General features: G+C 42.5%; 1 protein-coding gene across 3 annotated transcripts in view; it reads left to right on the plus strand.

Moving 5' to 3' along the window:
• Window positions 1–5515: 5515 nt before the first annotated feature.
• The window catches only part of HELLS (helicase, lymphoid specific), a 55937-nt gene continuing 34818 nt past the window's right edge, over window positions 5516–26634 (plus strand). For 2 of the 3 annotated variants that reach the window (XM_004049811.5, XM_055352524.2), the window contains exons 1-6: window positions 5955–6141; window positions 6565–6686; window positions 14273–14395; window positions 18221–18277; window positions 22340–22376; window positions 22461–22525. In XM_004049811.5, the coding sequence (XP_004049859.2) occupies window positions 6111–6141; window positions 6565–6686; window positions 14273–14395; window positions 18221–18277; window positions 22340–22376; window positions 22461–22525 (435 nt within the window). In that variant the 5' untranslated portion in view covers window positions 5955–6110. Of the gene's footprint in view, window positions 6142–6564; window positions 6687–14272; window positions 14396–18220; window positions 18278–22339; window positions 22377–22460; window positions 22526–26634 lie in introns of all 3 variants that reach the window. The other variant, XM_004049809.5, reaches the window with a different exon arrangement.

Here is a 26634-nt window from a genome sequence, read left to right on the forward strand (position 1 = left end):
ATGGGTTTGTAAATTTGATGTTGGTAAGCTGAACGGGGAATTCTGTCTTGTAGCTATTGTTTCCTTTGTTAGGTAGGCCAGAAGTGGGGCCATCTACTGTAACAGGAGGGAGCCGGGGTTTTCTTTTGTTTTAACTTCTATGATTGGATGGATGGTTATGCACATTAATATGAAAAGGATTCTGTAAGAGGAAGACATTTTGTGTGGGTAGGGAAAAATTACTTGTGACATCATACTTAGAAGAAAATCCCCAGTGCCTCATCTGGAGGGTCTGCCTCTGACTTTTTGTGCCATTCCCCCTTGCCAATTCGGCTTCAGTGATACTGGCCTTCTCTCTGATACTCAAACATGCCCAAGTGTATTCCTGCTTTACTCTCTGTACACGTGTAGTTTCTGCTTGGATTGCTCTTCCCCCAGGCTGGCTAGCTTCTTGGCATTTGGTTCTGTGCTTAAAGTGCCTATCACTTCGGCCGGGTGTGGTGGCTCATGCCTGTAATCCCAGCACTTTGGGAGGCAGTGGCGGGTGGATCACCTGAGGTCGGGAGTTCAAGACCAGCCTCACCAACATGGAGAAACCCCGTTTCTACTAAAAATACAAAATTAGCCAGGCTTGGTGGCGTATGCTTATAATCCCAGGTACTCGGGAGGCTGAGGCAGGAGAATTGCTTGAACCCGGGAGGCGGAGGTTGCGGTGAGCCAAGATTGCGCCATTGCACTCCAGCCTGGGCAACAAGAGTGAAACTTCATCCCACACACACACACACACACACAAAAGTGCCTATCACTTCTTCAGACACCCGATTACCCAATCTAAAATAACTATCCAGTCACTCTCATGCCACCCTATTCTAATATTTCACAATTTCCCCCTTTTCACCCCAACTCCTGGAATGTAAGTTCCATATCAACAGGGACGTAGTCTGTCTGGTTCATTGCTGTACAGCTCCTGTGATAGTTCCTGGTATCCAGGAGGCATTTTAATTTAATTTTTAATTTTTGTGGGTACACAGTAGGTGTATATGTTTATGGGGTACATGAGATGTTTTGATATAGGCATACACTGTGAAATAAGCACATCATGGAAAATGGGGTACCCATCCCCTTAAGCATTTATCCTTTGAGTTACAAACCATCCAATTATACTCCTTAAGTTATTTAAAAATGTACAATTATTATTGACTATAGTAACCCTGTTAGGCAATCAATAGTAGGTGTTATTCATTCTTTCTAACCAGGAGGCATTAAAAAAAAAAGAAAAAACAAAATAAATGTAGACCCTTAAATAAAAGTGAATGAACAAGAGTGTTCACAGCCACTTTGAAGGGAGCGTTTGCACAATGGCAAAGACGTGCCAGGAAATGCACCAATGCACTTTTATTACCAAGTGTGGGGCCAGATGTCAGTTGAGATGTGTGTTCTTTGAGAATCAGATGAAATTTTCTTGAGCTCCATTTCGTGTATTTGGACAAATTCTCTCTCTTGCCCGTGGAGCAGAAGGTCCAAGGAACAAAGTTTCTAGAGAAAAACAATGAATGGAGGAAAGATTTGGGGAGGTGGGCCACAGTTGAATTTGTATTAGTACATTTTCACGCTGCTGATAAAGACATACTCAAGACTGGGTAATTTATAAAGAAAAAGGCTTAATGGACTTACAGTTCCACATGGCTGGGAAGGCCTCACAATCATGGCAGAAGGCAGAAGATGAAAAGCATGTCTTACTTGGTGGCAGGCAAGAGAGAGAATGAGAACCAAGCGAAAGGGGTTTCCCCTTATAGAACCATCTCATCTTGATCTCGTGAGACTTATTCACTACCACAAGAACAGTATGGGGGAAACTGCTGCCATAATTCAATTATCTCCCACCGGGTCCCTCCCACAACGTGTGGGAATTATGGAAGCTGCAATTCAAGATGAGATTTGGGTGGGGACACAGCCAAACCATATCAGAATTCAAAAGAAGGAACAAGGAAAGATTTTTCAGTACATTAGGGAAAACCCCCATAAAAAGTGTTTCAGAAGTCAAAGGGAAAGAAATTTTGGAGGATAGGTTGGTAAAGGTCAAAAATCTTTTTTTTTTTTTTTTTTTTGAGATGGAGTCTTGCTCTGTCGCCAGGCTGGAGTGCAGTGGCATGATCTTCGCTCACTACAACCTCTGCCTTCCAGGTTCAAGTGATTCTCCTGCCCCAGCTACCCTAGTAGCTAAGATTACAGGTGTGTGCCACCACACCCAGCTAATTTTTGTATTTTTAGTAGAGATGGGCTTCATCATGTTGGCCAGGATGGTCTCAATCTCTTGACCTCATGATCCACCCACCTCGGCCTCCCAAAGTGCTGGGATTACAGACATGAACCACTGCACCCAGCCCCAAAAACCTTAAGTAGAGTGAGGGTGGCGGGTAAAGTGGCTCATGCTCTGGCATGCCTGTAATTTCATACTCTGGGAGGTCAAGGTGGGAGGATCCCTTGAGCCCAGGAGTTCAAGACCAGCCTGAGCAACATAGCAAAACCCTGTCTCTACAGAAAATTTTTAAAAATTAGCTGGGTGTAGTGGTATGCACCTGTAGACTTAGCTGCTCAGGAGGCTGATGTGGGAGGATCACTTGAGCCCAGGAATTTGAGGTTGCAGTGAGCTATGATTGTGCCACTGCACTCTAGCCTGGGCAACAGAGCAAGACCCTGTCTCAAAACACAACAAAAAGCAAATCTTAAGTAGAATGAAACTGACAGCTAAGTTTTCGATTAGGAGATAGGATTTAAGAGTAGCTATTAACAGAGGCTACATTTTATCCTGAAATAATATTGAATGAACTAGGAGTAAAAATGTTATCAAGCAAATGGGCTCACTGCCCGTTACACACTAAAGCCAATAACTATGGCACCTGCCTTTGACAAAAGAAAGGCTTTATTGCAAGTGGTCAGCAAGGAGACAGGAGTGGGCTCAAGTCTGTCTCCCTGATTTAGGGTCTAGGGCAATTTTTTTTTTTTTTTTTTTTGAGACGGAGTCTCGCTCTGTCGCCCACGCTGGAGTGCAGTGGCGCGATCTCGGCTCACTGCAAGCTCCGCCTTCCGGGTTCACGCCATTCTCCTGCCTCAGCCTCCCGAGTAGCTGGGACTACAGGCGCGTGCCACCACGCCCGGCTAATTTTTTGTATTTTTTAGTAGAGACAGGGTTTCACTACGTTAGCCAGGATGGTCTCAATCTGACCTCGTGATCCGCCCACCTCGGCCTTCCAAAGTACTGGGATTACAGGCGTGAGCCACCGTGCCCGGCCAGGTCTACGGCAAATTTTAAGGGATCAGAGAGCAAGGGAAAAGATTTAGGAATGTTGGCTTGGCAGGGTCTGATTGGAGGGCTTCAAATTGTACCATTTAACGTAAGGTACTGTTATAGAACTGAACTGTGGTCCACTTGCCTGGCTCAGGAAGACAAGACTTCCACACTGAGCTTTTGCAGCTGTAGGAATTGGGGCAGCTCATGCTTAAGACCCAAACTCCCTGATGGCTTGCAGGTAAGGATTTTTAAAGGCAGGGGTAAATTTCAAGAAAGCAGAAATTACAGGCAAAGTCATTGATTAATACGTGGAGTCTATGTATTGTTTCGACCGCCATCTCAAAGGGTAGGTAGGTCAAAAGGTGGATTAAAAGGTAGGTCATAGATGGATTAAAAGGTTTTATGATTTGCAGTTGGTTCAGGAGGTGAAGCTTTGTCTAAAAATTTGGGGAGCTGGGTGTGGTAGAGTGTGCCCGTAATCCCAAAATTTCTTTCCCTTTGACTTGGGAGGCTGAGTGGGAGGATGGCTTGAGCCCAGGAGTTTGAGACCAGCCTAGGCAATATAATGAGACTCCATGTCAATTTTTAAAAAATAAAAAATAAAAATTTGGGATCAGCAGAAAAGAATGCTAGCTCTGCTTGTGTGTGTGACCTCCTCCAGGCCCCTAGGAATAAATTTAGAACAAATGAGGCAGCAGAGTGCCAGCACATGTGTTTGGTGGGGCTTGGGGTTTCTAAAAAACAACTCAGAGACATGTGTTAAGATATTATCTCTAGTTTTTATAAAGGAACCAAACATCTCCTGAATCTAACTTCCTGGGCTATTGTTTTAGGCTACCATTACCTTCTTCCTTATCAAGTTGCTTATTTACTTGTCAGGGCTAGCTAGGTTCCTGGAATTTCCCTTGAAGCAACTCAAGATTTCCCTTTATTCCCATGGTTTTTTTTTTTTTTTTTTTTTTTTTTGAGACAAATTGTAGCTTTATCACCCAGGCTGGAGTGCAGTGTTACAATCGCGGCTCACTGCAGCCTTGACCACCTGGGATCAAGTGATTCTCCCACCTCAGCCTCCCAAGTACTAGAACCACGGGCATGTGCCGCCACAGCCGGCTAATTTTGGAAATGTTTGTAGGGGCCAGGCACAATGTGTCACGCCTGCACTCTCAGCACTTCCGGAGGCCGAGTTGGGAGGATCCCTTGAACCTAGGAGTTCGAGACCAGTCTAGATAACATGGCGAAAAACCGTCTCTACCAAAAAACAAAAACACAAAAACCCCAAACCAACAAAAATTAGCCTGGTGTGGGCTAATGTCCAACACTAAAATGTCCTGGCGTGGTGGCGCGCACCTGTAGTCTCAGCTACTTGCTAGGCTGAGGTGGGAGGATCAACTGAGCCCAGGAGGTGGAGAATCAACTGAGCCCAGGAGGTGGAGATTGCAGTGAGCAGAGATCGTGCCATTGCACTCCTGCCTGGACGACAGAGTGAGACCCTATCTTAATAAAATAAAATACAGAGACTAGGTTTCGTTTCTATTTTTTATGAGACGGAGTCTCTCCCTGTTGCCCAGGCTGGAGTGCAATGGTGCGATCTCTGCTCACTGCAACCTCTGCCGCCCAGGTTCAAGCGATTCTCCTGCCTCAGCCTCCCGAGTAGCTGGGACTACAGGCGCCTGCCACCGTGCCCGGCTGTTTTGTATTTTTAGTAGAGACAGGGTTTCACCATCTTGGCCAGGCTGGTCTTGAACTCCTGACCTCGTGGTCCAGCCGCCTTGGGCTCCGAAAGTGCTGGGATTACAGGCGTGAGTCACCGCACCCGGCTTGTAAACTCTTAAATTTTGTATAGACACAATCATACAAGTTGTGGGAGTCAAAATGAAGGAAACGGGTGGTTACATGCCAGGTATATTTAATGCCATACATCTTAAGAAATTGGAGGTGGGAAAGGGAGCCCTGGAGAGGGAGACAAAGGAAATAGTTGAAAAGGAATGCAAACAAGAAAAGGAGGAATTGAAAGCTGAAGTGAAAACCAGGGACAAGAAAAGCTCCGCTCCTTCCTTCACTGCCCACTCGAATGAATCAATCCTGTTTGGTTTCCTGAATCTTCCTTCTGCTGGCCACTCCGCTTGGTCCATCACTGCTTTCAGCTTGCCCTTATCCTAAACAGCTTTCTTTAACCCAGTCATAATCTTAATTTCCTGTTCCTTCTCTCTCCCGTCCCACCCACAAAAAAGCCCTCCTCTTTGTCATTTTGGGGGATTTTTCACTTAAGATGTGAGCCGCGCGCTGCGGGTGCGGCGAGGCTGGCCCTATAAAAATGTTTCTGTTTCTGACATCCTCGTGCAGATACGCAGACGTCTCTACCTACAGGATCATGGGCTAGGGGGTGCTCAATCACAGCAGCCAGCGTTGGAAGGCGCCTTGCAAAGTATTAACAGCACTATCAAACTTTAATTGCGTAGTTCGGAACCAGATATGTGAGGAAACTGGGTCCTCCACGATCGGCCACCTCGCCCAATCTCACAGGATAGTTACAGGCTGAGTTCGGCAGCGGGACCCAGTTTCCTCCTGAGTGAGGTCCAGGTAAAGGTTTACGGTTGCCACAGGTCGATCCTGACGAAAACCGCAAGCTGCGCCAAATCTCGCGCAGCGGGGCGGGAGGGCGGGTGGGGAATGTAAGGTATCGCGAGATGACAAGATTTTCCCGCGAAGGAGAAGCGCGCTTTTTTCCCTGGCGGGGGATTTGGCTAGAAGGCTGGGCCGGCAGCGGCTGTGAGGAGTTAGGTCGCGGCATTGCAGGCTCTGAGTGGAGGGGACCCGGTTCCCGGGTGAGTGTCCAGGCATGCCAGCGGAACGGCCTGCGGGCAGCGGCGGTGAGTGAGGAAAACCTTTCGGGCGCGGGTGGCAGCCTGCGGGGCTGAGGTGGGCAAGCATGGAGGCTGCGGCGGAGTTTGGGGGAGGGAGCCGACCCGGGCAAGGACTGAGGAGGAAAAGAGGGTTGGGAAACTGCAACGGTGAGGGGAGGACACCCCGGAATCGCACGTATTAGCATGCCGGTGAAGATTTCACATAGGCAACTGCATTTTCCCGAGCATCCCGAGTTGTAAACTGTGGTCCAGGCAACTTGTAGACATTGTGAAGACTTACGGTGTCTTCTGAGAGGTGATGCTGGCGTCCCCTGGGTCTTCAGCTTTTGCTCCAGTGCATCTCGGGTGGGAGAAAGGCTGTTTCTTGTTGGAGTTGAGTAGTTGGTAATTTTTTTAAAACTGCAATTTGAAAGCTTTCTCCCCCGTCAGGCTCGGAGGCTCCAGCAATGGTTGAACAACTGGACACTGCTGTGATTACCCCGGCCATGCTAGAAGAGGAAGAACAGCTTGAAGCTGCTGGACTAGAGAGAGAGCGGAAGATGCTGGAAAAGGTAATTTAGGCATCAGGTTCGTCGTCGTGAAAGCCTGTGGTAACCTCGGCTTTAACCCGGAGGTGTGGTTTGTGGTCTTTGCTTTCCTATTTAGTGGGCTTTTTAATAAACTTGAAAGAAAACAGCTTTATTACTTGTCCTTTTTGTATGTTTACAGATATTGCCTTTGAGAATCCTTTTGCACGTGCTTTGAATGGTGTGTTTCTATGAGATGTAGTCTTGGTAGTCCCATCACTTTTAAATGAGCATTTCAGATTGCTTGTTTAGCCATGAAAAGTCTTTCAAAGTCGATAGTGAGTTTTTCGTTTGTCATCCTTATTTCCTTTAAAAATTACCTTAAATGTATGTCTGATGGCAAACAGGAATCGCTAAAACCTGCAGAAGTAATGTACTAGACTGAGGGCAGGAGAAGTTAGCATCAATCAAAGGCTGGGCTGGAATCCAAGTCTAATGATTTCCTTTTACTGTAGTGCTGTTTTCCACCTAAGTGATCAACTTGCTGTTTGTTTTCCTTTTGGTTTCATGGCCTGTGTATTGCTACATAAGATTCTTTAGCTAAAAATGTGCTGTATTTTTTCAATGACAAGTTGCTGTAGTTTTCTTGTAGAGAGCATTTTGTAAGTTACTAAAAACAGTTTTTAACCTGAAAAATTCTTGTTTATTCTAAAGCCCCACCCTGCTGCTTGATTCATATGCAAGAAAAAGAATGATAGTTGACTCTTAAGTACTGCCTAGTACGTGGTTTTCTTGTGCTTTATTAATTTATTAAACTCTACCGATATTATGATATAGGTTATTTTTTGTTATCTTCATTTACAAATGAAGAAACTGAGGGAGAAAGGCACATAGTAAGTGTTGAAGTCAAATTTCAACTCAGGCTGCCTGCAGAATTTCTGTCCTTAATAATAGTGAATTAACTTATGATTATAAAACTACTTAAGTTGGAAAATAATGCATTCCAAAAACGAGTAATGAGGCCGTTGGTTCCCTGTTATGTCAACAATAATATTTTTGTCAGCATTGTTAATACTTCATGAACATTTATTAGGAGTCATGCATTGTTTTGAATGCTTTATATGTATTTACTCATTGACTCCTCAACTATTCTGTAAAGTAGATGTTCATTATTACTATTACTGCTATTAAACTTACTAGTTTAATTACTAGTATAAACAATTGCTATTATTGAACTACACAACCAAATAGGTTTTATTAGTCATCTTATTTTACAGATGAGGAAACTGAGGCACATAGAGGTTGTTTGGGTGCCACAGTTAGTAAATGGCAGAGCTAACATTCCAGTGTAGGCCATGTGGTTCTAGAATGCACATTTTTTAACTACCATGCTATAGTTTCACTCCAGTAATACTTCTGTTATTACTGATGATCTCTGGTTGACTATAACCAGTTAAGGTAATATATTAACAAATTTTCTTTAAGTAACATCAATACTTTTTGCTTCAGGGTAGATGTGAATTAATAGAATTGAGAGGTCTGACCTGAACCACCTTTTCTCATTCTTTGAATTTTCATAGTACTTTATTACACAGAATTTACCATGACCAAATAAGTAATGATAAATACTTCATACTACTTTTTGATTCTTTCTCACTTTGTTTCTTGAGGGTGCATCACTTGCTGTTTTGTTTTTGTAGGCTTTGCACCTGGCATATAGTAGGCAATCAGTAAATGCTTATTGAATAGCTAACGATGATAAAATGGTATTTTATAATATACAAGATTATATACATATACTAAATATACTTATTAGCTATATAGCCAGATGAATTATAAAGTATAAATTCTGGGGCAAGTGCCCAGAATGGAATCAACTGAAGAAGTCTAAGAGGGATGTGATAATTTTGTCTTGAGTAATGTATCTTCAGTTTTATCTTGTTTCTTCATATACCCATCATGAGTGTTGGGTAGGGAAATAGCATTTAAAGAAAGATATGACTGAGATATGACAACAGTACATTTTCAGAAGGTATTATTCATTCAAGGGAAGAAACACTTTACATTTAAAAAAGATAAGTCAAATATGTAGTATTTTATATATTTGCTGAGGTCAAATGACCTGCTACTTTTAATGACATTTTTAAGCTTATGAACAAACATTTTGCAGTTAGTCCTAAATTTAATAATTATGCATCATAGAATCTAAAGAGTAATTTTTAATCCTTCCATTAAAAAAGTATATGGCTGTTTTCATGGCCTGGCATGGTGGCTCACGCTTGTAATCCCAGCACTTTGGGAGGCCGAGGCGGGTGGATCACCTGAGGTCAGGAGTTCGAGACCAGCTTGGCCAACGTGGTGAAACCCCGTCTCTACTAAAAATACAAAAATTAGCCAGATGTGGTGGCGCATACCTGCAGTCCCAACTACTCAGGAGGCTGAGGCAGGAGAATTGCTTGAACCCAGGAGGCGGAGGTTGCAGTGAGCCGAGATGGCATCACTGCACTCCAGCCTGGGTGACAGAGCAAGATTCCGTCTCAAAAAAAAGTATGTAGCCGTTTTCAATCTTAATATAAGTGTGTAATTTGCTAAACCATTAGTGTTGTGGTTTCGTATTACATTGTCTTGTTATGTACAGATAAGGAAAGTTTTTGATTATTTTTTGCACTTGACCCTCATAAAAAGTGATTGCCTAGATGACACTAGAAAATTCTAAGAAAAGTTTTCAGAGTCTCTACCTACTTGAGATTAATAAACATGTCTTTGGAGGCCAAACAATTCACTATACACAGGTAGAGATTCCTTTTCTTTTGGGAGAATACAGTCTGTATGGGCATGTATTTAGAAGTACTTAACAGAGGAAGAGCTAGCTTAAGCTCCTTAATGAGAAGCATTTGGCTTTAGGAAATCCTAAGGTTTGTGAGGAACCTAGAAAATGACTTTGACATTCATTGGCTACAGTTATTTTCTTTGACTTTTCACATGTATTTACCTTTAAAAGAGGTCATTGTTAGTCTAGGAGATTTGAGTACTGATAATGCCTGTGAAGTGGAGGAGGGGGAATAGTTGGAGTCAGGAGATTTCTTGGAGAGGTAAAAGGATCATAATATGTGTAGGCTAAAATAGAACTCCTCCCACCCCCCAATAAAAAATCTGGGATTGGTGTTGGGAGAGATAATGGGGTAGATAATGAGGAATTTCTGCCTTCGGTGTCCATTGGCATACTCTGTACTGTAGTTACCCAGAGTTGTTTCCTGCCAGGCACTCAGTGCTTTTAATAGATGGAGTTGCAATTTACTGTAATATAATAATGAAATTGATAAATAAAGAAAAAACAGTGATAGGAAGATTTGAAATACAGAAGACCAGGTTTAAGGATTAACCACTTACATGGTATTATTTTAATATTAATTGTATATTATTTGTTCCATGATGGCATCTTAAAGCTTTAGTGATTTTTATTTTTATTTTTATTTTTTTGAGACAGAGTTTCACTCTTGTTGCCCAGGCTAGAGTGCAATGGCGCAGTCTCGGCTCACTGCAACCTCTGCCTCTGGGGTTCAAGCAATTCTCCTGCCTCAGCCTCCTGAGTAGTTGGGATTACAGGCATGTGCCGCCAAGCCTGGCTAATTTTGTATTTTTAGTAGAGATGGGGTTTCTCCATGTTGGTCAGGCTGGTCTCGAACTCCCAACCTCAGGTGATCCGCCCGTCTTGACCTCTTAAAGTGCTGGGATTACAGGCATTAGCCACCATGCCCAGCCGATTTTTTTTTTTTTTTAAGAAAAATTTTTCCAGGGCCACCAGGCAAGTATTTAGGTTTTTTTTGCTTGTTTGTTTGTTTTGAGACGGAGTCTCCCTCTGTCACCCAGGCTGGAGTGCAGTGGCGTGATCTTGGCTCACTGCGACCTTCACCTGCCGGGTTTAAGCGATTCTTCTGCCTCAGCCTCCCAAGTAGCTAGGACTACAGGCGCGTGCCACCAAGCCCGGCTAATTTTTTTTGTATTTTTAGTAAAGACGGGGTTTCAACATATTGGCCGGCCTGGTCTCGAACTCCTGACGTCGTGATCTGCCTTCCTCGACCTCCCAAAGTGCCGGGATTACAGGCGTGAGCCACCATGCCTGGCTGTATTTAGTTGTTTTAAAAATATGTGCTGGCCCGGCGCGGTGGCTCATGCCTGTAATCCCAGCACTTTGGGAGGCTGAGGTGGGGCAGATCGCTTGAGCCCAGGGGTTAAGACCAGCCTGGGTAACAGGGTGAAACCCCATCTCTACAAAAAATTAAAAAACTAGCCGGCATGGTGGCACGCGCCTATAGTCCTAGCTACTGAAGAGGGTGAGGCAGGAGGATTATCGCTTGAGCCTGGGAGGCGCAGGTTGCATTGAGCCGAGATCTCACCACTGCACTCCAGCCTGGGTGATAGAGCGAGACCCTGTCTCAGAAAAAAGAAAAGTGCTAATTCTGTACAGGATTTAAGGTATCAACTATATCTAAGTTAAACCCACGTTATTTTAACTGAACTTAAATTTTAAAAGTTAAAAATTTAAGAATCCATATATTGTGTAAATAATTTTCATCTCCCTGTTTTCATATTCACCTCACTAGTTGTGTATTGTAACCACAGTAGTATATTGGTAATAGTAAAAGAAATGCTGTCCTAAAAGAACTGAAAATTGAGTTCAAGATATTAAGAATTATCTGTGTAGGTGGGATTATGGGTGATTTATATATTTTTTGACATTTAGTTTTTCTGTAATGAGTATGCATTACTTTTGTTAGGTCCATTCTTAGAATCTTACTGTAGTCACTTATTTTATAATAGAAATATATTTTGATGCCGGGTGCGGTGGCTGACGCCTATAATCCCAGCACTTTGAGAGGCCTAGGCAGGTGGACCACGAGGTCAGTTCAAGAGCAGCGTGGCCAAGATGGTGAAAGCCCGTCTCTACTAAAAATACAAAAATTAGCGGGGCGTGGTGGCAGGCGCCTCTAGTCCCAGCTATACTGGGGAGGCTGAGGCAGAGAATTGCTTGAACCCGGGAGGCGGAGGCAGAGGTGAGCCAGGATTGTGCCACTGCACTCCAGCCTGGGCAACAGAGTGAGACTCCATCTCAAAAAAGAAAAAGAAATATATTTTGAAAGAAAGCTATAGTGATGATGTAATAGCTAGGAAAATGTAAGGCAATATAAAATGATATCTTAGAGATATTGATAAGCTGGAGCAGCAAAACTATCCAAGTGCTAGGGCATTATTTAGAGTATAAAAATGAATTCATACCCCCATTTCTTTTCTTTTTTTTTTTTTTTGAAATGGAGTCTCGCTCTGTTGCCCAGGCTGAAGTGCAGTGGCGCGATCTCAGCTCACTGCAAGCTCTGCCTTCCGGGTTCACGCCATTCTCCTGCCTCAGCCTCCCAAGTAGCTTGGACTACAGGCGCCTGCAATCACACGCGGCTAACTTTTTGTATTTTTAGTAGAGACGGGGTTTCACCGTGTTAGCCAGGACAGTCTCAATCTCCTGACCTCGGGATCCGCCCGCCTCAGCCTCCCAAAGTGCTGGGATTACAGGCGTGAGCCACCGCGCCCGGCCTCATATCCCCCATTTCAAACACGCTGTAAACAATGCTCAGTTACTTTCCTCTTAAGTTGAAACCACCAATTACTGGGGAAAGGGGCAGTTAGATTTTATTGGTTGACTTTGTGTTTTTACTAATCCTTGTTGAAAAGTAGAGGAATTGGTTTAGTTGAGAAAACAAAATACTGAAAAATCTGCCACTAGACTTTTTAAGTCAAGAGTTTGTCTAGACTGTATAAAATGAAACATATCTACTATCTAATCTATAAAAGTCTTTTTAATTCTAAAGTTAACTTAAGTGTGATTTTTAGTGCTGTTGCTGAGGCCAGTGTTGCTTAATGCAGGAACTTCTACAGTAATTGACAAAACTTGAGTTTTTCTGCTCTCATTTATCCATCCTTCAGACCCCTCAGATGTCATCTATTTCCTGAAATCTGACTTCTCCAATTTTAGTAATTCTTACAATTTTTCAGGATTTAGATAGTACTGTACAGTTTACTGCTATGTATATGTCTTTAATACTTGTTGTTTTCAGATATTACACTAATGTCTCATCTGTAGTATAAATCAGACTTTCTGTCTTCTACCAGTTACGTAATTTATATAATTGTTGCGGTACATGTTTGTTGATTTACTAGGCTGGATTCATGTTACAGAATTGGTAATCTTGGTTGGGCATGGTGGCACATGCCTGTAATCCCAGTACTTTGGGAGGACAAGGCAGACGAATCTCTTGAGTTTAGGAGTTGGAGACCTGCCTTAGCAATATGGTGAAACCCTGTCTTTACAAAAAAAAAAAATACAAAAAATTAACAGGGCATGGTGGCATCTGCCTAGAGTCCCAGCTACTTGGGAGGCTGAGGTGGGAGGGTGGTTTGAGCCCGGGATTTTGAGGCTGCAGTAAGCCACAATTGCACCAATTACCGCATGAGACCATGCCTTAAAAAACAGGAGGTGGGGGTGTTAATCTTGGCTAGATGTCTGTTTTGATTGTTAGGATGAATTGTGTTGGTAGTATTTTTCTAAAATGTTCTATCCAAATCAGCTTGTTTATTAATCTCAAATAGGGAGAGACTCTGAAAACTTGTCTTAGAATTTTCTAGTGTCACCTAGGCAATCACTTTTTATGAGGGTCAAGTGCAAAATTAATCAAAAATTTTCCTTATCTGTACATAACAAGGTAATATAATAACACGGAACCACAACATCAATGTTTTAGCAAATTACACATACCTTTTTTTTTTTTTCCGGATGGAGTCTCACTCTGTCACCCAGGCTGGAGTGCAGTGGTGCCATCTCAGCTCACTGCAACCTCCACTTCCCGGGTTTAAGCAATTCTCCTGCCTCAGTCTCCTGAGTAGCTGGGACTACAGGCATGCGCCACCACGTCCTGCTAATTTTTATATTTTTAGTAGAGATGGGGTTTCACCGTTTTGGCCAGGATGGTCTCAAACTCCTGACCTCAGGTGAGCCACCGTGCCCGGCCCCAATTTTTTTTTTTTTTTTTTTGATACGGAGTTTTGCTCTTGTTTGGAGTGCAATGGCATGATCTCGGCTCACTGCAACCTCTGCCTCCCCTGGGTTCAAGCGATTCTCCTGCCTCAGCCTCCCAAGTAGCTGGGATTACAGGCATGCACCACCACGCCTGGCTAATTTTGTATTTTTAGTAGAGATGGGGTTTCTCCATGTTGGTCCGGCTGGTCTCGAACTCCTGACCTCAGGTGATCCGCCCACTTTGGCCTCCCAAAGTGCTGGGATTACAGGTGTGAGCCACCGCACCCGGCCTTCAATTGTTTTTTAAATGGACCTTCCAACTCAGTAGTGCCAGAAACCATGTGTTCAATATTTGAAATTATAATATTTTGATATACGAACTGCATCTATCAGATTGCCTGTTAAACCCAAAAACTTTTTTTTTTTTTAGTTATTCCAGTTTTTGGTTTGAAAAAGTTTTTGGTTTACAAAATGTTATTTTAGCCATTTTTATTAAACTTTATGCCAAAAAAATTAAGGTATGTCAGAAAGTGTTCATAATTATGGAAATTTTCTCTTTGGATAGGCTCGCATGTCTTGGGATAGAGAGTCGACAGAAATTCGGTACCGTAGACTTCAACATTTGCTTGAAAAAAGCAATATCTACTCCAAATTTTTATTGACGAAAATGGAACAGCAACAATTAGAGGTATGTATATGTAATTGACTACAAGTGAAAGCTTAAAAAACTTTAAAAATAGCTTTATTGAAGTGTATATTATATACAGTAAAATGGACAGATTTTAAGTGTACAGTTTGCTGAGTTTGACTAGTAAATATATAGATCTGTGTAACCACCAGCACAATCAAGATACAGTGCACTTCCATGAACTCCAAAAAATTGTCTTGTGCTGACAGTAATCCCCATGGCTGGTGTCCAGCAACCACTGATTTGCTGTCACTATAGACCAGTATTGTTTTTTCCTAGAAAATTGTATAAATGAAATCATGGTATTGTGCTAGTGAGTAAATAGTTGGTCTTCATCACCATTTCCTGGTATACAACTCTTGAAATCCTTGGAATCTTCAAAGTAATAGTGTTTTGTTTTTTGTTTTTGTTTTTTTTTAATGCTAATGATCAATGGCTAGCTGCCCTTAGGCAGCTTCAGGATGGGAGCCTAAGAAAGACAAAACCTGGATTAGAGGATTGGGATTTAGCCTCACCCTCAACTTTGAGGAAAAGAAAAGAGACTGAAAGTTAACTTGTTCACCAGTGGTCATGATTGAATCAATCATGTCTATGTTATGAGGTCTTCATTAAAAACCAAAAAGGGCTGGGTGTGGCTCACATCTGTAATCCCAGCACTTTGGGAAGCCTAGGTGGGTAGATTGCTTGAGCCTAGAAGTTTGAGACCAGGCTGGGTAACATGGCAAAACCCTATCTCTAATAGAAAAATTAGCTAGATAAGGTGGCATGTGCCTCTAGTCCCAGCTACTTGGGAGGCTGAGGCAGGAGGGTTGGCTTGAGCCAAGGAGATCGAGGCTGCAATGAACTGTGATGGCACCACTGCATTCTAGCCTGGGTGACAGAGCAAGACCCTGATCACTTGAGCCCAGGAGTTCGACACCAGCCTGAGTAACATAGTGAAAACCCGTCTCTACCAAAAATATAAAAATTAGCCGGTCATGGTGGTGTGTGCCTGTAAGCCCAGCTACTCGGGAGGCTGAGGCAGGAGGATCGCTTGAACCCGGGAGGCGGAGGTTGCAGTGAGCCGAGATTGCACCACTGGACTCCAGCCTGGATGACAGAGTGAGACCCTGCCTCAAAAATAAATAAATAAATAAATAAAAACCCAAAAGGGGACAGGGTTTGAAGAACTTCTGGATAGCTGAACACATGCAGGTTCCTGGAGAGGGTGGCACATCCAGAAAAGGCATGGAAGCTCTGCGCTTCTTTCTCCATACCTTGTTCTATACATCTCTTTCTCTGGTGTTCCTCTGAATATGTTGTAATCTTTCTTTCTTTCTTTCTTTTTTTTGGAGACAGAGTCTTACTCTGTTGCCCAGGCTGGAGTGCAGTGCACCATCTCAGCTCACTGCAACCACTGACTCCTGGGTTCAAGCAGCCCTCCCACCTTGGCCTCCCAAGTAGCTGGGACTACAGGAGCACACCATTATGTCTGTCTTATTTTTGTATTTTTTGTAGAGGCAGTTTTGCCATGTTGCCGAGGCTTGTCTGGAACTCCTGGGCTCAAGTGATCTGCTTACCCTGGCCTCCCAAAGGGCTGGGATTACAGGGGTGAGCCACTGCGCCTGGACTGTCATATTCTTTATAATAAACCAATAAACTTTAGTGTTTCTTTGAGTTCTGTAAGCTCCTCTAGCAAATTAGTCAAACCCAAAGAGGGGCTTGTGGGAACCCTGATTTATAGCTATTCAGTAAGAAGCACAGGTAAGGCGACTTGGGCCTTGCGATTGGCATCTGGAACTGGTAGTTAAAAGTCTTGGGGACTGAACCCTCAACCTATGGGGTATGGTGCTTTCACCCCGTAGATAGTGTCAGAATTGAATTACAATAGAGGACACCCAGCTGGTGTCACTGCAGAAATGCTTGTTTGGTGTATAGGGAAAACCCCCACACATTGGGTCACGGAAGTCATTTGTGTTGATTGTTGAGTGTGTAGGGAGAAACTGAGTTTGTTTTTTTCTCAATATTCTTGCACATATGCACTCTTTGTCTTGTTACTTTTGCTCAGTGTATTTTTGAGATTCATTCATGTCATGTTTTTCTGTAGGTTATTTTTTTTATTCCTGAGAAGGATTCCATTAAGAAATGTCGTTTTTGGGGTCTAATTGACATACACTAAACTGCACATATTTAAAATGTACAATTCCCTAAGTTTTGATGTATGGATATACTTGTGAAGACATAACAATCATGATAGTGGACATACCCACTGATTCCAAAGAATTCTTTCTGCTTATTTATAATTCTTCTCGCCCATCCCTACCCCATGTTCTATCCACAGATAGCCAGTTGATCTGTTTTCTGTTATTATAGGTTCATTTGCATTTTCTGTTGGTGATGGGTTCTTTTAGCTTTCATATGTCTGAATGTCTTCACTTACCTTCGTTTTTGAAATACGTTTTTACTGGGTAAAGAATTTTTTTTCTTTAGTACTTTATTTCTTGGAGTACTTTAAAGATGTTTCATTGTCTCCTAGCTTATGTTGTTTCTGAAAAGTGAAAGTCCTGATAATGTCTATATGTCTGTAAGCAATTTGACTGCCTCCCTCAATCCCATTACCTTTCAGACCTGTCTGCAGGTGTGTTTCCTGTCTTGGGCTTTTGCCCTTGCTATTTTATGCCTGGAACCTTCTTCCTCTAAATAACTGCATGGCTTAACTTCATCTTCAAGCCTTGACTTAAATGGTTTCTAGATGAGACCTGCCCTCACAATTTTAAGAAAGTTGCTAACACACCTGATTCTCTTTACCTTGTTCTGTTCTTCCCATTGCACTTTTCATCTGATATACATCATTTATTGTATTTATTGTTTGTCTTTCCACTAGACTGTTATGAAGATTTAAAAACTTGTGCAAATTGAAAGAATACAGTAAGTCCCGGTGTCCCCATCACCCACATTTAAAAATTATCCATTTTTAAATTTTGCTGTATTTGTCAAATCTCCTTTTTCCTTTGTTTGAAACCCTTTTATTATTTTTTTATGGTAAAGTAAAACAAATGGAAAAACAAATATTCAACTTAATGAGTTACACAGCATCTACCCCTTTCATCACCTCTTGGAAATGGTTTGAATTTTTGGTGTCTTTAAAAAATTTGTAAGAGTATGTCTAGAATAGCTTTTAGTCTAGGAATAGGTTGATCCCTTTTCTGGGCACTCTACTTGATGCCCTTTATATTAAGAGGACTTTCTACTTTGGCTGAGAGAATGTGAGGTATACCTTATTATGCCTGACCCCTTGGAACATGAGAGGTTCCACCTGCTTCTTTCTGGTGACTCTTCTCCTGGCCTTGGTTACCATGCACTTACCAGTACTCAGCCTGAGAGAGAGATAACAGCTGCCTTTGTGCAGCTTTGTCCTCTCTGGTACTTGACCCTGGGAATGCTACCGCTCTTAAGTTTTGGATTCTGTCTCCTCAACACAAAGATACTGTTGGGCTCTGTTTGGATTTTTCTCCATTATTTGTACTTAAAAATTGTATCAGGCAGTAAGCTGGGCAGTCAGAAGATTAACCTTGTTTCCCTTTTGTCAGTGTTTACAGTCCATTACTGCATGTTGTCTGAAAACCATTGTTTAATAAATTTTATCTGGATTTTAGTTGTTTAAGGCAGGAGGCTAAATCTGTCCCATTAGTCCATAAAGGCTTGAAGTACAAGTTCCGCCCTGTTTTTTAATTATGATAGACCTTAGTTTCTCATTGTAAACATAAGTTATTTGAGAATTGATATGCGTTTTTTTTTTTTAATGTTGCACTTCCCACTTGTGACATAAGAAAAATTGTCTTACAGGAACAGAAGAAGAAAGAAAAATTGGAGAGAAAAAAGGAGTCTTTAAAAGTTAAAAAGGTAATATAGCCAGCCAGAATATTTTTTATGTCATTTAAATATTGAAGAAATACTTTTGTATTCTTCTGACTTTTTTGATCATCTGTTTAATTTTAACTTTCTTTAGTGATAAACCTAACTTTGTTACAAGCAATGCAGAAACATGTAAAGTCTGTTCCTCACTATTTAAGAAATGGAAAAAGAGCCAAAGTATGGTCCACTTTAGTTTCTTATTCTATGGATTATTTTGGACGTTGGCAAAATTTGACTTTAATTGGAAAGAATCTGCAAATTTAAACTTCAAGGCATTTTTATAAGTGGCCACCTTCTTTGAAACCTGTAATGAAGTTGTGCTAGTGAAAAGAGAAATAATTTATTGAATACATACTGTGTGTCAGGTGTGCTATCATGTCTTCTCTTACTCTATTTTTTTTTCTTTTTTGAGACGGGGACTCGTTCTGTCACCCAGGCTGGAGTGCAGTGGCGCAATCTCGGCTCACTGCAAGCTCTGCCTCCCGGGTTCATGCCATTCTCCTGTCTCAGCCTCCCGAGTAGCTGGGACTACAGGTGCCCGCCACCACGCCTGGCTAATTTTTTGTATTTTCAGTAGAGACAGAGTTTCACTGTGTTAGCCACGATGGTCTCCATCTCCTGACCTTGTGATCTGCCCATCTCGGCCTCCCAAAGTGCTCAGATTACAGGCATGAGCCACCACACCCAGCCTGTTTTCCCTTACTCTCACAACAGTTCTTTTTAGGTAGAGGTACTTTTTTCCCCCATTTTACATAAATAGGCTGATGCAAGGAGATAAAGAACAATCATATTCGAAGATTCTATATTTGTGAATTCGCCTACTTACATTTATTTGTAACTCCAGAGTCAAGATTCCTGACACTGTCATGGTCATTTTTGGATATGTTTATGTTCAGAGCAGCAAAGAATTTTAGTCCTCCAATACATATGTTCCAAGCTCAGCTCAAACATGGGTTGCTGTGCTTTGTTTTCAGCTACCATATGTATGTCAAGCATATATCCTTTTCATGGTCTTTATTTAGCACCATAATTTTTGCATTTTTTTGTGCTTTTTCCTGGTGATTTTGCTGTTAAAATGGCCCCCAACTATTGTACCAAAGTGCTGTCTAGTGTTTCTAAGTACAAAAAAGCTGTGCCATATGGAGAAAGTGTGTCTTGGGTAAGCTTCATTGAGGCATGAGGTACAGTGCTGTTGGCCCTGAGTTCGATATTTATTTATTTATTTTATTTTATTTTATTTTTTTGAGACAGAGTCTTGCTCTGTCGCCCAGGCTGGAGTGCAGTGGTGCAATCTTAGCTCACTGCTACCTCCACCTCCTGGGTTCAAGCAATTCTTCTGCCTCAGCCTCCCGAGTAGCTGGGACTACAGGTGCGCGCCACCATGCCTGGCTAATTTTTGTATTTTTAGTAGAGACAGGGTTTCACCATATTGGGCGGGCTGGTTTTGAATTCCTGACCTCGTGATCCGCCCACCTCAGCCTCCCAAAGTGCTAGGATTACCGGCGAGAGCCACCACACCCAGCTGGCCCTGAGTTCAATATTAATCAACATATATATTAAATAAGATATCTTTAAAAACAGAAACACAAATAAAACAGGGTTGTGTATCGTTTGGTTGAAAATGTCATAACCAGAGTCAGAGACCCAAGCTTGTATTTTTCCTGGGGGCAATAAGTCAATAGTCATAGTGATTTTATCGAACCACGATGTGTACTGCAGATAATGAGAGCTGACTCTAATTTGCTGAAAATTACGGATTTGAATCCAGGATTAGTTTAAGAGCTTCTACTTAGCTTCTGTGCTAAACTGCCTTTTATTTATTTATTTTTTGAGACGGAGTCTCGTTCTGTCACCCAGGCTGGAATGCAGTGGCGTGATTTTGGCTCACCGCAACCTCTGTCTCCCGGGTTGAAGCAACTCTCTGCCTCAGCCTCCCAAGTAGCTGGGATTACAAGCACCTGCCAGCACACCCGGCTAATTTTTTGTATTTTTAGTAGAGACAAGGTTTCACCATCTTGGCCAGGCTGGTCTTGAACTCCTGATCTTGTGATCCACTCGCTTTGGCCACCCAAAGTGCTGAGATTAAGTCCAGTTATTTGATTCTTAGACTAGTTAATGGTGATGTTAAAATGCCTGATAAAGTATTTTGCAGACTATTTTGCAACAAAACCCGTTATTTAAAACTGGTAATACTGCTAGGTGTGGTGGCTCATGCCTAAAATCCCAACACTTCGGGAGGCTGAGGCAGATGGATTCCTTGATGCAAGGAGTTCGAGACCAGTCTGGTCAACATGATGAGACCCTGTCTCTGCTAAAAATACAAAAAATCAGCTGGGCGTGGTGGTGTGTGCCTGTAGTCCCAGCTACTTGGGAGGTTGAGGCACGAGTATCACTTGAACCACGGTAGGCAGAGGTTGCAGTGGGCCAGGATTGTGTCACCACACTCTAGTCTGGGCCACAGAGGGAGACTCTGTTCCTAAATAAATAAATAAATAAATACATAAAACTGGTAATACTGAGTCACTGAGAGAGAATATTAAAAAATAAAAATAAAAATGGGCCAGGCACGGTGGCTCACGCCTGCAATCCCAGCACTTTGGGAGGCCAAGGTGGGCCGATCATCTGAGGTCAAGAGCTGGAGACCAACCTGGCCAACATGGTGAAACCCAGTCTCTACTAAAAATACAAAAATTAGCCGGGCGTGATGGCGGGTACCTGTAATCCCAGCTACTTGGGAGGCTGACACAGGAGAATTGCTTGAACCCGGGAGGCCGAGGTTGCAGCGAGCTGAGATCGTGCTACTGGACTCCAGCCTGGGTGACAGAGCAAGACTCTGTCTCAAAAAAACAAAACAAAACAAAAAAACAAGAAAAAACCTCTCTGATCCTTGACTCACTTGCTAATTTCAGAGACTTACCTAGGGCTTTTCAGATTTTTATTTTCATAGAGACAGAGCTTCACTATGTTGCCCAGGCTGGTCTCGAACTCCTGGGCTTAAGCTATCCCCACACCCACACCCATACCTTGGCCTCCAAAAGTGCTGGGATTACAGGCGTGAGCTAGCACAACTGGCCTTACCTAGGGGTTTTGAAGAACATGTTTTTATTTATATGACAATTTTACTGGCTTAGTCATTTATTGCCTGCTCTTTAACCTGTTAATATATCCTTCACTTTATTCCACCTAACTTTTTATACCAGGGTTTTGATTTTTTTCCCCTCTGCTTTTTTCATAAAGGCGTCAACTATTTTGAAACTTAAAAAATTTTTTTAGAGGTGATGTCTCAGTAGCCCAGGCTAGAGTCCAGTAGCACCATAGTAGCTCACTACAGCTTTGAACTCCTGGGGTCAAGCCATCGTCCCACCTCAGCCTCCTGAGTAACTGGGACTACAGGTGCACACCACCATGCTCAGCTAATTTTTACATTTTTTATAGAGGTGGGGATCTTGCTTTGTTGCCCAAGCTGGTCTTGTACTCCTGGCTTCAAGCAATCCTACTACCTAGTCCTCCTAAAGTGCTGGGATTATAGGTGTGAGCCACTGCACCTGGCCAGAAACTGTTTCTTAACATCTCATTTCCCTTACCTTCCTCACTAATAATTTTCCATTAGTATTTTCTTTTATTTCTGCTTTGGGTTATATTTAATGTATGAATTTCATTCACAATGAATATTCCTTCAATACCCTACCTATTGAAGGGTATTCCTTCAATACCCTACCTATTGAAGGGTATTCCTTCAATACCCTACCCTACAAAAATACCTATTTTTGTATTTTTAGTAAAGACAGGGTTTCACCATGTTAGCCAGGATGTCGCCATCTCCTGACCTCATGATCTGCCCGCCTCTGCCTCCCAAAGTGCTGGGATTACAGGCTTGAGCCACTGTATTATATACAGAAAAATATTACATGTAGGTAAGTATAATAGTGAAAAATTGTGGATGTGGCTCAATTGCAGGAAACATTTTTTCTCAAGTTAATCAGTGCCTTTTAATGTATAATACTATAAAGGTCCTTAGTAAAATCAATATTCTGAATCCTTGTTTTGTAGGGTAAAAATTCAATTGATGCAAGTGAAGAGAAGCCAGGTAAATATCCTTATTCTAGTTTTGAAGAATATGCGTTTATATTTCTATTTTAATTGCTATCAAAAATAAAATTTTTTTTTATAGTTATGAGGAAAAAAAGAGGAAGAGAAGATGAATCATACAGTATTTCAGAGGTCATGTCAAAAGAGGTAAAAATAAAAGGGAGAGGGGACCTAACATTTGATGTTGAGTAAAATGTAGCTTTTAAACCACCTTAAATCTGTAAAGATTGAATATTCAATATCACATGAAATATGTTTTGAATTTAATATTATATATCATTTATAGGTGAAGCTGCCAAAATGTTTGAAGCTATCTACCAACTTACAGTAGACGTGAGAGTAGTCTGAAACTAATGTCATCTCACCTTCATAGACTTTTTTTTTTTTTTTGAGATGGAGCTCTGTGGTCCATGCTGCCTTGCAGTGTCACTATATCTGCTCACTGCAACCTCCACCTCCCGGGTTCAAGCGATTCTCCTGTCTTAGCCTCCCAGGTAGCTGGGATAAAAGTTGCCAACCACCACGCCTGGCTAATTTTTGTATTTTCAGTAGAGATGGGGTTTCACCATGTTGGCCAGGCTGGTCTTGAACTCCTGACTTAAGGTGATCCGCCTGCCTCGGTCTCCTAAAATGCCACATTACAGGCGTGAGCCATCGCGCCCATCCTCACTTAAGTGGCAAATAGGCTTACACCTTTAGGTTGTTCTGGTTTTCTTTTCTTTCTTTCGTTTCCTTCCTTTCTAGCTTCTTTCTTTTTTTTCTTCTTTTCTTTTTTTGAGGCAGGGTATCACTCTGTGACTCAAGCTGGAGTGCAGTGGCACAATCATGGCTCACTGCAGCCTCGACCTCATGGGCTCAAGTGATCCTCCTACCTCAGCCCCCTGAGTAGCTGGGACTACAGGTGTGTGACACCATGCACTGCTGGCTAATTTTTAAATTTTTTGTAGCGATGAGATGTCATATGTTGCCTAGGCTGCTCTTGAACTCCTGGGTTCAAATGATCTTTTTGCTGCAGCCTCCCAAACTGCTGAGAGTACAAGTGTGAGCCAGTGTGCCCAGCTTTTTGTTGGGTTTTTTTTTTTTTGTTTGATGAGACGGAGATTTACTCTTGCTGCCCAGGCTGGAGTGCAATGGCGCGATCTAGGCTCACTGCATCCTCTGCTTCCCAGGTTCAAGCGATTCTCCTGCCTCAGCCTCCTGAGTAGCTGGGATTACAGGCATGTGCCACAACACCCGGCTAATTTTGTATTTTTAGTGGAGATGGGGTTTCACTGTGTTGCCCAGGCTGATCTTGAACTCCTGACGTCAGGGGATCCACCCGCCTTGGCCTCCAGAAGTGCTGGGATTACAGGCGTGAGCCATTGCAACCGGCCTTTGCTGGTTTTCTTATTTGGGTTATTACAGATAACAGTAATAGCTTTGACGCTACCTGTTGTCTTGTGCTTGTTAAGTACCTAGTGGACTTGTATAGCATTTTGCAAAGAACTGTGGAAACAACAGGCATGGGCATAGAGCTTAAAATTACATATATGTTGCGGAGAGTTGGGGGGAAAGGGTAGGGTAGTAAAGACACTGTCTGACCAGAGCAGAGAAGTATTTTAGGGAAAAAGATGGTACCAGCTCTTTGTTAAAGGAGTCTGAGCCTGGCCTAGTCAGAAATTGTCACTATAATTTAACTTTGTAACCCCTAACCTTGTCTTAAGAACTTTATTCTTGTTCTTTTTTGAAGACTTTTACGAAACTGAAATCATATGCGCTTTTCTAAAACCAGCTTCTTTTTTTCATTTCTCACTTTTTACTTAAAAATGAATGAATTAGAGCATCTTCAGTTCTGACAAACCAGTTCCTTAGCATGTTTTTAATGTGTCACATTCTTCCTTTTTTTTTCTTGGAGAGTCTTGCTCTGTCCCTCAGGCTAGAGTGCAGTGGCGCGATCTCGGCTCACTGCTACAAGCTCCACCTCCCATATTCAAGCGATTGTTAGGTCTCAGCCTCTGAGAAGCTGGGATTACAGGCACCTATTTGTATTTTTAGCAGAGGCAGGGTTTTGCCATGTTGGCCAGGATGGTCTTGAACTACTGACCTCAGGTGATCCTCACGCCTTTATCTCCCAAAGTGCTGCGATTACAGGCATGAGGCACCACTCCCGGCCACATTCTTATATTTAAAAAAAAAAAGCACAACTCTATTGTCTACTGTTGTTCTTTTACCTGAAGTTCAAACTTTAGCTCTTCAGAAGAAAAATTTACATAATAGTTTTCCTTTTCTCTAGGGATGCAATGATAGTTTTTCATTGAAAAATAATCGTCAGGGGGCTGGGAGCAGTGGCTCACGCCTGTAATCCTAGCATTTTGGGAGGCTGAGGCGGGTGGATCCCGTGAGGCCAGGAGTTGGAAACCTGTCTGGCCAACATGGTGAAACCCCGTCTCTACTAAAAATATAAAAATTAGCTGGGAATGGTGGCTTGCGCCTGTAGTCCTAGCTACCCAGGAGGCTGAGGCAGGAGAATCACGAACCTGGGAGGCAGAGGTTGCAGTGAGCTGAGATCATGCCACTGCACTCCAGCCTGGGCAACAGAGCAAGACTCTGTCTCAAAAAAAAAAAAAAAAAACTTAGGGCCCACTGAAATTCATTATGGTATCCATTCAACTTGCAGTTTAAAACACTTTTAGGCTGGGCGTGGTGGCTCATACCTGTAAACCCCGGCACTTTGGGAGGCCAAGGTGGGAGGATCACCTGATGTCAAGAGTTCGAGGCCACCCTGACCAACATGGAGAAACCCCATCTCTACTAAAAATACAAAATTAGCTGGGCTTGGTGGCACATGCCTATAATCCCAGCTACTTGGACAGGCTGAGGCAGGAGAATCGCTTGAACCCCGGAGGCGGAGGTTGCAGTGAGCTGAGATGGCACCATTGCACTCCAGCCTGGGCAACAAGAGTGAAACTCCATCTCGAAAAAGAAAAACCACTTTTAATATGCCATACTGAAGTTTAACCAGTCATACAGCTGTTTATTTAATTTGTTAAATGGTTGTGGAATATCGGTTTTGGGCAAACTTTGTCATAGGTGGATGAAATCCATTAGTAAAGAAAGGTAAACGCTGTCTTCACCTTAGCCTACATACAGAGAGAGATATAGGAGTAAGTAGTCAATGAAATTGAGTTTTTTTTTTTTTTGAGACAATGTTTCTATTACCCTGGCTCGAATGCAGCTGGCACAGTCTCAGCTCACTGCAGCCTCAACCTCCCAGACTCAAGTGATCCTCGTATCTCACACTCCCCAGTAGCAGGGACTACATGCCTGTGCCACCAGGCCTGGCTGATTTTTGTATTTTTTTGTAGAGATGGGGTTTTGTCATGTTGTCTAGGCTGGTCTTGAATTTTTGGGCTCCTGCCTCGGCCTCCCAAAGTACTGGGATTACAGGTCTGAGCCACTGTGTCCGGTTGGGAATTGGATGTTTATACACCATATTAGAGGGGCTCTTCACTCTGGCATGCAGTTCCTGAACCTTTTCATCTATGAAAAGGAAATGATATCTGTGTTGTGACTTGAAGGATAAAAGTTAAATTATTTAAAGGTGGGATTAATAGGGAAAGAGTAAAGTACAGGGAAGATAGTGGGGGAGGTGTTTTAGGAAGAAATAATAGCATTGAACAAATATCCAGGGTCAAGAGAGACTGGCAGTTTCAAAAAACTTGAAGTAAATTATATTTGCCTCCAATTTGTATATAAGTGAAAAGAGTGATGAAGGAAGGATGAAGCTGTCGATGTAAGCATGGTCAGGAGTTTAAGGCTGCCGTAAGTAAAGTAGGAAGCTATTGAAAGATTTTAAGCAAATTTCCATTTTGGTAAATCACTTGGCTAGTGTATTCAGAGATCCGTGGGCATAGTAGTTTTTCTTTCTTTCTTTCTTTTTTTTTTTTAAGACAGAGTTTCACTGTGTGGCCCAGGCTGGAGTGCAGTGGTGCGATCTCGGCTCACTGCAACCTCCGTCTCCCAGTTCAAGCAATTCTTTCACCTCAGCTCCCTGAGTAGTCCAGCGCCTGGGACTACAGGCACGTGCCACCACGCCTGGCTGTTTTTGTATTTTTTGGTAGAGAGGTGGTTTCACCATCTTGGCCAGGCTGGTCTCAAACTCCTGACCCAAAGTGATCTGCTTGTCTCTGCCTTCCAAAGTGCTGGGATTACAGGTGTGAGCCACCATGCTTGGCCCCATACCAGTTATTCTTTCATTTACTGTTACTTCTTTCTTC

The sequence above is a fragment of the Gorilla gorilla genome, chromosome 8 (genome assembly GCF_029281585.2).
Source record: "Gorilla gorilla gorilla isolate KB3781 chromosome 8, NHGRI_mGorGor1-v2.1_pri, whole genome shotgun sequence".
In the NCBI taxonomy this organism is placed as follows: Eukaryota; Metazoa; Chordata; class Mammalia; order Primates; family Hominidae; genus Gorilla; species Gorilla gorilla.